We start from the raw sequence: 13,399 nt of genomic DNA, 5'->3' as shown, positions 1-13,399 counted from the left end.
ACTAAAAATCTCAATCGTCGTTTGCAATCTGTAATCTATAATTCATAGGCTGAGATAGAATATCAAGCCCAATTCAAACTTGGAATCCTAAAACTATTTTAGATATGGTACCTCAGTTGAAGTTAGAAGGGTCTTTTTCAATAAGGAAGAAACGTTTCATTATTCAGTAGGTAATGAAACCCTTACACACAGTCAGACACCCACCAATGCCTTAACACCATGCTTTTGAGATGTAATCGTGTTTATTCTGATTATCTGAGACTTAGCCCAGCTAATGCATCTGATCAAATATTGATGCACGTTATATGGACTCAGTTGTCTGGCAAATTCTTCCCAATGCTCTTTTAGTTAACAGAACTATAAAAGTAACTTAGGTTATTCTGCTCAAATCGGGGACTCTGTGGGTACATACACTCATGACAAGTCAGGTGATTTATTCAAAATGAATGAACAGAAAGTTATACAAGAATGTTTGCCTTAACTTGTTTTTCACAATATCTTTACAATTATCTTTTAACTCTGTATAAAACTATTAAGAATATTCACGTATAATCTGCCTATCTGTCTTCTATCAATATTTCTATCATACTATCTGTCTGCATGTGTGCCAACATACAAGTCATCCCTGTGAATATTGAAGGCTCAAGGCCCCGTCAATTGTCCAAATAATATTACAAACAAAAACAGATGACGAGAAACTTGTAAATAGTGAAAATAGACTTCAATGTCCTTGGAAGCAACGAAGTTCAGAAACATAAATATAAATCAGGTGGAAATGACCAAAGTTTAATTATGAACAATCATTTGGAAAGCCAGGGATGACAAGTATCATTTGTCTGTCACACCAAGTGGACAGTAGTCTGTTTTGAACTTGTTGAAACTTTTCAGAGATAAACGGAGAATGGCTGGCCCCACAAATCTATGGAAGGCTCTATTGTATAAACACCATGCTCTTTAAATTGAACTTAATCTTTTTTTCTTTTACAACTTTATTAATCAGGGGAACCCACAATCCGTGAAAGTCTACAACATCCTGTCCTAGCTTAGTGGTTCTCAAGCTTCCTAATGCTGCGAGTCTTTAATACAGGTCCTCATGTGGTCGTGATCCCAAACCACAAATTTATTTTCATTGCTACTTTATAACTGTAATGTTGCTCTACTGTTATGAATTGTAATGTAAATATGTTTGCTGATAGAGGTTTGCCAATGTGGTTGCAACCCACAGGCTGAGAAGCACTGTTCTAGATTGTCTGACCCTTGCATTTTGTTACTGGGGTTAGAAGAACACCCAGAGAAGGAAACCAGAGGAGAGGGATATCACTGATCCTCACCTTCTCACTTGCAAACAAAGTCGATTTTATTATTTATACCTTGGTTTTCTAAATTCTAAATTCTCTACCACTTGGCTTGGGATCATTGCTCTCTGCGCTTGCCTTCCTGCCTGCCTGCCTGCCTTCCTTCCTTCCTCTCTTTTAAAATTTTATTTTTAGTTGACAGGTGATAATTATATCTATCCCTTCACTTAATTTTTTCGTTAAAAACATCTCTATATTTAAGTACTTTAAAACTAGAAACAGAAAGAAAATTTATTCTAGGACATGTGTGCGTAGTTTTTCTTTTTTAAATCTGAATAGGCCCAAATTGTTTTAATATACTTTCCGAAGAAAGTAGCATAGACAGGATGCATTGGAAGCAAAACGGTTGCTTTCCTCGTATGAGCAGAAGTGGCAAAGGCCATTCGCTTTGCGGCTGTAAGTCCGAATACTGAGTTCCTCAATGTATTTTATTACATAATTATATTTACTTAAAGAGCAGATCTTTGCAGAAAATATTTAATATTAATAAAATGTATTAACCTACTCCCTTCATTCCTAAATGGAATAATTCTGAACTACAACAAAATTATTGGATATCAAAATGTAAATATTATATATCGCCTAAAATGGAAAAAAAAATAGATCAAACTTATAACCTAAAATAATTGCTAAATAAAAATCATGTTGAAATCATGACTTGGTAACCTCACATATCAGGTTTTTGGTCTTTCAAGGATTTTGTGTGCTTTTTAAAAAAATATTCAATGGAATATGTTTGTGACTACTGATTAATCATAGCAATTTCTCATCTAAAAGTGAAAATTTTCAATATAAAATGAACTGATTTAAAATTTATTATTAATTAAATTTGTGCTCTGACAACTTCTCACATGTGTCTAACGGGTTCTGATTACTCTCCCAACCCCCTTTCATATCTTCCTGCTATCCCCATAAGCCGCTCCATTCCCCATCCTTCCATACACTGGCAAACGTAGTTAATGACCGGAAGGCACGGGCGGCAATGAATGAGAAGAGCTTATAATTAGTGAATCTTAATCTGTGTATGTTTGAAAGTACTGCATTAAATCTATTTAAGTAAAGCATTCTAGGTTGGCACCCCAAACAGCTATCAAATGCATTGCAAAATTCAATGATGTTGAGGTAAATTAATGGACGCAAAACATGTATTTCTGTTGTCATTGTTGTTGTTTAAATAATAACCAGTCATCAGGGGAAAACACAAGATAAACCCACGATTCCACAAAGGAGAGGAGACAGGGTCAGTCTTTCATAATGACCTGCGGACAGGTAGTTCCTACACGGGAAAACGCCACAAGAAGGTCGTCATTCTCATTACCTTAGGAGGCACAGATGTAAAGAAAAAAGGAGTATATTGAGCACATGTGACGTCCTTACCTGAAAGACACTCTTTTTGCTTGATTTGTCTTTGGCCGCCCATTCTATGTGTGCTCCACACAAATCCACGCTTTCTGCGTTTGGCCTGGATTTCTGTAAACAGAAACGAAGTAGGAATGAAGATCACACGACACTGAAGAAGCGTGTCAGAGAAAACAAGGGAGCTGACTGAGGTCAAGGTTATACATATATATGGCATAGAGCCTCCCCTTTGTGCTTCCCAGAGGAAACCTTATCTGTAGTGTTCTTACTTGGCATTTTCTAATTTTAATATGCTAAAGTTAGAAGCAAGTTTTACACACATTCGTTTGTTACAGACAATGAGAAGAATCAATACTATAGAAATGATTGGACACAACGTTAAAGAAATAGAAGCTTGAATAGCTCCTTTTCTGTCCTGAAAAAGAAAAAAAAAAGCTTGTGACACCTAAAAGTGAAAGGGAAAATTGAAAATTCACAATGTTATGGGAAAAGTTCTAGCTTTGTGACTTCAGCAAAGTCAATTCCAACCCAGTTATACCATCTTGAGGTTGGTACAAATGGATTCAATTAATCTCACTGTCTCCTCAAATGTTTGTATTTTTTTACGTTAAAAAGTTCAAAAGGTACCATTAACTGGCAACAATAAAACATTTACACATCTATGACTGCGGTACTCACAAGGCAGAGATAGGATGACTGCGGTGAATGGAAGGTCAGTCTGGTTTACACAGTGAGATACTGCTCTCCAATAAGAATTTAAAAAGGAAAAGAAAGGAAGGAATGAAGGAAGGAAGGAATAAAGGAAGGAAGGAAGGGAAGGAAGGAAGTTAGGAAGGAAGGAAGTTAGGAAGGAAGGAAGTTAGGAAGGAAGGAAGAAAGGAAGTTAGGAAGGAAGTTAGGAAGGAAGGAAAGAAGAAGGAAGGAAGAAAGGAAGTTAGGAAGGAAGGAAGGAAGAAAGGAAGTTAGGAAGGAAGGAAGTTAAGAAGGAAGTTAGGAGGGAAGGAAGGAAGGAAGGATGGAAGGAAGATCCACACTTTAGACTTTAGGAGTACATGGGTAAATTTTATGTAATTAAGTAGATTTATTAGGTAGATCATAGCATTTGCTTCCTTTTATACAAAGTACATAAGAAATGAAAGTCATTTCATTTCAGTAAATGCCAATAACCAGCTAATACAAACGTTAGAGTAGCCTAATAACATCATTTGACTCATAGTGAATAAATAACAAGTACGTAAGTTTAAATTCACACATCTTCGGGTGTTAAAGATAGGGTAAGTTTGGGAAATTTACTATTTGTTGAGGAAGTAGTGTATAAAGAGATGCTTTACAACCATGTTTCATGTGCTCTGAGCTACTCTGGGTTACCTTACTAATAAATTTAAAAATTTTCCCATTTTCCTGCTACAGAACATCCTGAGCATTTAGTATAAAATGATGTATTTTAGGCAGCTTTCAATGTCATTAAGTCAAAACTTGAAATTGGAAATGTAAAACTTAAAAGATACAGTCTGTCCTTAATTGTCTGTCCTTAATTGTTGCCTCATAACCAGTACGTCTCATTGTACTTAGCTTTTAAAAACAATCCAATTTAAGAGTGAAAAGATTTTGTTTTGTTTTGCTTTGTTTGTATCCCTATGGTAAAATAGGATATGTTTGTCTTTCAGTACGCAAACTAAATTGTGTGTGTGTGTGTTTGTGTGTGTGTGTGTGTGTGTGTGTGAATTATTGCGTACGTATGTGTATGTGTGTGTACAATTTTGTGAGTGTGTGAGCGTGAGTTTCTCCGTGTGAAATTTTCTGAGTTTGTGTGTATGCATGTGTGTTTATGTGTGTATATACGTGTGTCTGAGACAGAGGTGGGGGCAGGGAGTGGATGTGTCTGGGTGTTCAAGCATAATTTTTCTGGATGAAAAAATTCACCTGTTTGGATAGCAGTCCACAGCACGCCTTTTACTTGTATTCAGTAGGAGCCCTGTGGGTAACCCTTTAAAATCAGTCATGCCCCTTAAAATGATTGCAATTAGTGTGTTCCACAGGTTCACTCTGCCCTGACTTCCAGGCTGTCACTACTGTGGATCTCATGAAGAAACCCCACCAACAAGATGCTTCCTGTAGAGTTCGTGAAATTATATCATACTCAGAACCAACAATAATCATTAAGGGCATAAAACTAAAGGGCTTTATTTCCCCATGTAATGCAGTGTGGTGGGAGACAAGGCAGCAGAATTCCATTATATAAGAAGCCTTTTGCATACATCAAGCATTTTCTTAACTAGCATCTCCCTATGGCTACATCATCAGCTAATCCTCGCAATAGAATGAGACGGTTATTATTCCTACTATGTTAAAGGTTATAGGATACGTCAGACTGATTCCGGTGTGCAGAAGTTTCCCAAGGCAAATGGCCTAAAGGGGTCTCAATTTCTTTGTTTTATTTCATGTGATTGAGTGTTGTGCTTGAATGTACACCTACGTACCTCTTGTGTTCCTGTTGCTATGACAAAACAGGGTAGAGGGTCCTCCACAACTGGAGTTACATGGATCTGAATCACCTTTTGGTGGCTGATAATTGAACTGTGGTCCTTTGGAAGATTAACTGCTTAACTGCTGAGCCATCTCTCCAGCCCCAAGCATCAGAATTTAAAGGCGACTAGAGACACTATCTTCTTTGTGCAACGCTGGAGATCAAACCTGGGGCTTTGCTCATGCGCAGACAGGTGCTCTCCACAGAGATGCAGCCACAACTCTCAAAGTCGGTTCTTAACCACTGCCTATGCCTTGATGTTGGATTTAACATTGCGATGATACTCGGGAGGAAACACTTCAGGATTTGTGGAGTAGCGATGGCTTTAGACTACAGGGCAGTAATTGATCGTGTTTTCATTCCCTCTACTGAACTGATCCTGTTGGAGATCCGTCATCCATTTACTGTCTTTATTTACAATACCTACGCTGCTTTCCAATCTCCATAGAGTGGCTCCTTTAATCAGCCCCCTGCTAAAGGCACCTTGTCCTCAGAGGCTTTTGAACCTTTAGGTAGAGCATCTCTTTCTCAGCTTTCCTGGTGACCTCTACCCTAATTCTTCTTTAACTCCACTTCTACCTAAAAGTAGTAACACATATTTTATATACAGACTGTCTCTGTTTCCATCCCTAGAACCGAGTTTCCTCAACGTGGGGCTTGTTTTTCTTTTCCTTCACCGTTTTTCCCGATGTATGGAACGGTGCCTGGTACACACTTGCTATTCAGTGAATATTTACTGAGTTCCCGAGTGAAGAAAAATACCAACATGCAACTAACTTTTCGGCTTTGCAAGGAAGTCTTGAACATCTTTAAATTTTTAGTTTTTACATAAGTTAAGATTCTTAACTTTTTTTTTTAACAGTAACATAGTCATTTGTGATTTGGGAACGTGATTACAATAGTTCAGTGAATTCATGCAAACCAAGTATGAATTTCATGGAATCATTCTAAACCAGTCATTGTGCTGCTTCTATATCAACATTGCATCTATGCTCCATCCTGAAACTCCAGGGTTATGGGAGGTATTCACTGTTCCTTTAAGAATCTCATTGCTAGGGCTGAGTACATGGATCACTGAGTCACTAACAAACATAAGGTGCTGGGTTCAATCCCCAGTAACACATGTGCATGCACACACTCTCATACACACACACACACGCACATGCACACATGTACATATACACAACGGGGGCAGGCAGAAGCAGAGACAGAATAGAGGCAGAAATTTCCATGTTGGGAACTCTTGAAGACTACCTGGTTATCCATAGAGCCTCCTTGATGCTGAAACAAAGGACCTCAGTGGGTAAAGAGGAGCACAGGTTTCCATGCTCTTTACATATTTTATCTACACCAATCTCAAAACATCATCAGCATCATAAACTAAACCCGATGGCTGCGGCATCCGGCTCATGGTTATCCCAATCTAAATTCCTGTCACTCCCAATCACCTGCCTGTGCTTCCCTGCCTTTGCCCAGCTTGTGTCCTGTACTCCTCATGGTCCCACTCTTCCACTTCCTCTCCAATGTATGAGTTCCCCGTGCTTCTCATCAACAAACCTGACTTTGAGCTCTGCATATTTCCTTCCTGTCCCTGCCATTCTTTCTGCTGTTGCTGGAACTGTTTTGGTGTACCCCTCCAGTCTCCTAACACTGTCCTGGCTTGACTTCTGTCCATGGGTAAGTACGTGTTCTCCATTCAACAGGCACTACAACCACCCCATCAGTTTCACACTGGCCCTCTGCTCACTACCTGTCTGTCTAGTAATCTTCTGAAAGAACAATCTTGTGAACTCCTCAGGAATGCACATCACAGATAGTGTTTGTCCTTTCCAACGGTCCACTGGCTCTGGTGAGCAATACTTTCTCTATCTAGTTGGCATTTTCTTTTCTTTCTTGTGGCAGGTAGTTACTTACATAACCACGTGTTTAACCTTTCTAACTATGCGTCATGGCATGGCTTGATCCTACTTCCCAAAGTTTGTTCTGCTCACAGGCAGGGCTCCTAACTCCCATTCTTTCCCAAGAACCAAAAAAGGTTTTACACTGAATTCTTCTGTATTTTTTGCAATATCGTTGTGACGCTAATGCCAGTCACTTCAACATGTACATAAAATAACTCATGCAACACCTGGCCAAGTACCTCACACAAGGCCCCACATTTAGCACGCGCCTATGCTGAGATATTGTCCAACTCCATGCAGCAAGGTCTTGGCAACACAGCAGACAGCCTCACCTTCTCAGTCATCCTTCCTTCCTACTAGTGTACTGGTTCCAGGCAATGTACCTAATTCATATTTTGAGTAATTGCTAACATTTTCTCATTCCCCATCCATTCGTAAAATTCTAGATCTGGCTCTGGACTGTTTCTATCTGCCTAAAGCCTCATTCCATAGTATGAGATGTAAGTCAAATGCATCCTGAAATACAGTTGTTATACAGGACACTGATGACTCTTAGCCCCTGGCCCGCTTGACCTCAGAAATAAATCTACCCAAGGCGTTTCCCTCCCAAACTCCCAATTGCATCAGAATTCACACCCTGCTTTGTCTCTTTGCTCTTACTTATGCTCCCCCCATGCTTCTACACCTTCAGTCATGGGACACAATGGAGAAATGATGTTTTAAATGATCTTTTCCATTATTCCCAGAACCACCGGGTTTCTGTACTCATGTCTTCCTGTTACTCATGGTCTCCTCTCTTCCCCACCCACTATAGCCTGGCTTTGGGTCCTTTTTCTAATTAGTCTAAAGTATTTTAACCGTCAAGGTCAACATAAATCACCAAACGCTCTAAGAGTCTGCTGCTTGGATCATTAGACCTTACTCTGTAAACTCCCGCTGCTATCCTCTAGGACATGTGCTTGTTCCTCAGTGGTACAGGCTTGCTTCTTCCCTTACCTCTGTCTGTTATATGACTCCTTGTCTTGTCACCTGTTTCTCAGTCTCCCAAGCTTCTAAATAATCCAGGGCTAACTGCTAAGTGATTTCTGGATTACTTTCCTTAGCTCTCACTATTTCTCATTCAACAATATATTGTGGATTTTAGCCTTGCCCCTAATGTGACCCTGTCATTTAAATTCTTAACCATTTCTTGTGCCCTGCCCCCTCCAGAGTCCAACTTTTCTTTAGGCTAAGTCCAACTATAACATGGCAGAGGGGTCTCAGGGCAATAGCTTTCTTCCCAGACTCCACTACTGTGTCTATCGCTTGACCTATTTAATTACCTACTTGCCTGTCTACCTGAAGTTTTCTTCCCCACTTCAATCACCTTCCTTCACTCAGACCAAAGTGTTCAAAAGCCATGATTTCCAAACTAGCCTTGCTGTTTCCATTTTATGGCAATAATCCTGTGAATATGTTTGCTTTCTTTCACCTGAATTCCTCTAGCTCTCTTTTCTGTGGACAGCCAATGCCTCTTCCTTTCATTTCCAGCATGTTGGGGATGATTTTCATCCTTCGAATTTTACATTATTTCATCTGTGGAATCTAATGTCCAACTCCCTCAAGTGTATACACCCAGTATATAAACTGACTGTCCTTTCAAATCTATCTGCTTTTCTTTTCCATATGACCTGTATCCATAGGAGTTTTCAAAATGAGACTCGTGTTTATCGCCTTTAAACTGCTTAACCCATGCGTGAGCTAGATGGATAGGTATAATAGAAAATATATAGATTCTGTCCAGTACCTTAATCCCTACAAATAAAGAGTACATCTTAAGAAAAGTTCTTTATGAGTGAATCAACAGTCAGGCCCTCAGTGGACATGATCATGTGGCAGAGCCAGAGCAAATAATTAATAAGACTATTCTACCTTGCCTTCTGTTGCTATGATAAAGTACTGACCAAAAGCAACTTAAGGTAGAAAGGGCTTATTGCAGTTACAAGCTACAGTTCATCATCCAGGGAAGCCAAGGGAGGATCCTGGAGGCAAGACTTGAGACGGGAACCAGAGTGGAACATTGGCTTGCTGCTGTTAGCTTGTTCTAGAACCTTTCTTATACATCTCAAACCCACCTGCTCAGGGAGCTATTACCCCTATGGACATGGCCTTCTACATCAATTGGCAATTAAGAAATTGCCCCACAGACATGCCAACAGCCCAGTCTAATAGAGACAATTTCTTAATTGACTTTCCTTCTTCCTAGGTGTGTCTAGGTTTGTGTTATGTCTAAAAACACAAAAGTATGGCAATTTGATGAATTTTAAATTTTCACAGAAAACTGATTGAGTAATATTAAAACATCAAGGATGCTTCAGGATGAAAACCCTACGGTAAGGAGAAGGAGGCCCACAGGAAGAATAGTTGTAAACTATACTCCGTTTAGGTTAGAAGAGACCTGGGCTGGAAGGACAATGATGGGTGCTTGAGAACAGAAAAGCCCCAGTGTCCAAGTGTTGAATATCAGAACAAGCAGCTCAGAAAAAGTAGTAGAATGTATTTTCAAAAGAATCAAAATTTTATTCAAGAAGTTTGGAATTAAAGAATCATTCAATAGAAAATGTATTTCTGATTCTGCAGCATTGAAACACAAAGAGAGTCAGCTAATGAATTACAGGGATGAGAGAGTACACTGTAATAAAAACAAAGTTCATAAACTGACCAAATGTGGGTTTAAATCTAGGATATAGCTGCTATATCTTTTGTGTCTTAGCTTGGGTTCCTATTGCTGTGAAAGACACCATGACCATGACCACAGCAATTCCTGTAAAGCAAAGTTTTTAATTCAGGCTCACTCAGAGTTTCGGAGTTTTAGTCCGTTGTTGTCATGGTGAGAAACTTGGCAGCATGCAGGCAGACATGGTGCTGAGGAAGGGTCCCCGATTTCTACATTTGATCCACAGGCAGCAGAAGGAGACCGTGAGTCACACTGGGTATAGCTTGAGTATAGGAGACCCACAGTGACACACTTCCTCCAACAAGTTCACATCTACTTCAACAAGGCCTCCTAACAGTGCCAGTCCCTATGGGCCAAGCAGTTTAAACACATGACTCTGCGCGGGCCATTCCTATTCAAACCACCACAGACGGTAAACTTAGAAATGACTGAACTTTTCTTAAACAAGAGCTCGATCGAAGGGTTTCTGCCTCTGGACAGGAAAACATTCAACTTTCTTTGTTGGAGCAATGCAAAGTCATTAAAAATTGATCCGGGGTCTTAGCCACTTCGGGTTTTTATTATTCTCTTAGTCCATCTTCATCGCTTCTCAATAATCGCTGACAGAGTCTTCTCTGTTTTATTTGTCTTAGATTAAGCCTTCGGGTTTAGTTTCCTACTTTATGGGCTATTTGGGGCACAGAGTTTTTGGTGTGTATTAGACCATATCACAGGCTGGACAGTCTTTTGCTTTATAGTGTTTTCTATGATAGACATTGGGCACACAGGCGACAAATCATTGGGCCCCTTCTCCTCTCTGTTTCAATCCTAGATGTGCTTTTAAACGAGATAAAGCTCAGAGTTTCTGAAGTAGGTTATGAGCTACCATTTATTATTTTGGATTAATTGCTGTTTTGGAATATGGACCAAGACAGTCCTTAACAATTTTGAAACACAGAACACGAAATTGGTTTAGAGGAATTAAGTTTAACCAAATAACTTGTTTTGATTCTGGAAAATCGTTCATGGAGGAGGACAAACTCACTTATCAATTCTCATCTGGGAAAAGTGATTTAGGAAGGAGTACAGAGTTGATACCTGATCTCATTAATATCTAAAGTATGGCCTCTGTCAACAAAGAAGGGGAGACTTTGATTACAACATGTGGGTTTTCTGTATATGAATATAAATGATGTTAATAATAACTGAAATTGCTACACAGCGGAATTTCACAGCACATTATAGGACAAATCAAACTGGCTTCTCAGAAAAGCGAACCGTCATTGACAATTGCAGTGCTAAAACCTTCTGAGGAGCCATTAATAGTGGGACAGAATCTATGTGGGTCAAGCATGTAAAGACCTTAAGTCGTGTATTTAAAGCAAGGGGAATCAGGAATCTCAGAAGAAATGGGATGGAAGTGTTGGTTTTTCTTCCCCCACGTACTCTGTTCCTCACGTTTCTTCCTGTGTTTGAGAGAAAGGTCATCTGCTCAGCACTGAGCCCTCTTGCCTTCTTGGACTGTGCAGTGTTAGTCAGTATGGCAATGAACCCATCATAACACTTCCTACATTGTCTGTCTAATTTGTTTGTCACTTTCCCCTTCTGTGTCTTGGATGTATACCTTTCCAAATAAAGCATGGTGCCTGAACATTCACTATGAAAGGCACTCAGATAGAGCTGACAACTGACATTGTTTTTGCTGTGGCCCTGTTAACACCATGTTGTAGTTGAGATAACCAAAATCTATTCAGTAAATAAAATGTGAACCAGACATCTACGGCCTAGGTCATTTAACAGGAAAGCTTTATGTTTTCTGTATACTTCTCAGCAATTTCTGGTTCATAAGTGGTTTTTAATAGTCTAAATACATTTTTTTCTCATGTACTATAGGGAAAAAAATGTTCATTTTATTCTACAGGAACCCAAGCTGGGAAACATGCATTAAGCTGACCAAAGTGATAAAATACAAAGTCAAGTTTCATAATTAAAATAGTTTTCTGAGACAGCCTAAGGTGAGGTTTATTGAGGGATGGCAAACTATTATTCATTTATAATGCTTCCTATCAATTTAATTGATTTTTGTAGTTATTAAAAATTATGTAGGATACAGAATTTATTGTGGTTAATGGCCAAATCTTAAGAAAATGATGTCTAGTGAACACAGCTTCATTTACAGTGATATTGATCATTGGGTTTTTTTTCTCACAAAATTTATGTTAATAATACAATGGAACCTAGTTTTCTCTTTTTTCTTTCTTTATCCCTGTCATCGCTAGCTTTTCAATTGTAACCTTTCTCTAGTTGTTAAATGTACGATGATGGTATTCTCTCAAGTTGCCTTAATGAAGCCCAGGAGATAATTGTCCTGACTGCAGGAACATGATCGTGAGTTTCAAATACTTCACAGAGACTCAGGATACCTTTTCCAGGCTACCATGCTGAGCTCTACTATTGCCTTCCCATTCTCAATAGTCACTCTACAAAAATACAATTATTCTGTGTTCATTCTGCATAGAAACTCAATAATTCATGCACAGTGTTTTCATTGAGACTGTTTTCCTCTTCCTGTTCATTCTCATATTTTACATCCATAAGTTCATCTTGTTGTTGAGCTCACAGTGCACTGAATCATAATTAGAGCTGGCACTTATGTAATTAATAGGAAACACATTTTTCACACTGAAAGTAAACAATATTAAAGAAAGTAAACAAATTATGTGGGGCATTTTACACTTCTCCTTTGATTTTTATTTTTTGTTGTTGTTGTCATCTTTAAATATCCAGCTGAATAGGTGGTTTGAGAAAGTTAATAGTTTATTGATTATCTTCAAAAGCTTCTATAATTAGAAGTAAACATTTTAAAGGCATGTATCTCACAGAAATGCAGAGTAGTATGTGGTGACTCAAAGGAGGTAGTCAAATTTATTTAGATAAGAAATTCTAATTCAGGCACTAATCCCCACTGATTTAAAAATTCGATCTCTAGATCGTCATGGTAAAAACATGTCCTTTTTATTCCTCAGTTTCAGCTTGTCTCCTCAATAATCAAGCTTACTGTTCTAAATCAGTGAATGTTATTGCAAAGGTCTGAATCCACCTCCAGGTATAGATAACATTATTTCTTCCTAGAAATGGCTCAGCAGTTAAGAGCTCTGGTTGCTCCTCAAGAGGACCCAGGTTCAATTCCCAGCACCCACATGGTAGCACACAACTGTTTATAACTACAGTTTTAGGAGATCCATCACCCTCACACGAGCATGAATGCAGACACAGCATGAATGCACATAAAATATAACTAAATAAATAAGTAAAAAGAGTCAATCTATTGAGCGTGCACTCCACAGGAAGGCAGGTCAACTTTAAGCTATGCTAGAGGTAGGAGGAATACTTATTCTGTAAGGTAACACTGGATACTTTTCTTTCCTGAAATTCTCACCCTCTGTCAGTTTTGTTAGCCCCACCAGGGTCTATGGGGGCTCAGAAAGGCACAGCCTCTGTCTCTTCTGTTGTCTTCCTTTAAGAAGCCTGCGGCATCTAAGTATGCTTTCTGAGATACCCT

General features: G+C 38.9%; 1 protein-coding gene across 1 annotated transcript in view; it reads right to left on the bottom strand.

Moving 5' to 3' along the window:
* The window catches only part of Arhgap15 (Rho GTPase activating protein 15), a 617,921-nt gene that overhangs the window by 467,362 nt on the left and 137,160 nt on the right, over positions 1-13,399 (bottom strand). The window contains exon 6 of the mRNA XM_032903250.1: positions 2,733-2,825. Coding sequence (XP_032759141.1) covers positions 2,733-2,825 — 93 coding nt within the window. The remainder of the gene's footprint in view (positions 1-2,732; positions 2,826-13,399) is intronic.

Source organism: Rattus rattus, chromosome 5 (genome assembly GCF_011064425.1).
Source record: "Rattus rattus isolate New Zealand chromosome 5, Rrattus_CSIRO_v1, whole genome shotgun sequence".
NCBI lineage: Eukaryota > Metazoa > Chordata > Mammalia > Rodentia > Muridae > Rattus > Rattus rattus.
This window is presented reverse-complemented; position numbering and strand designations above follow the sequence as displayed.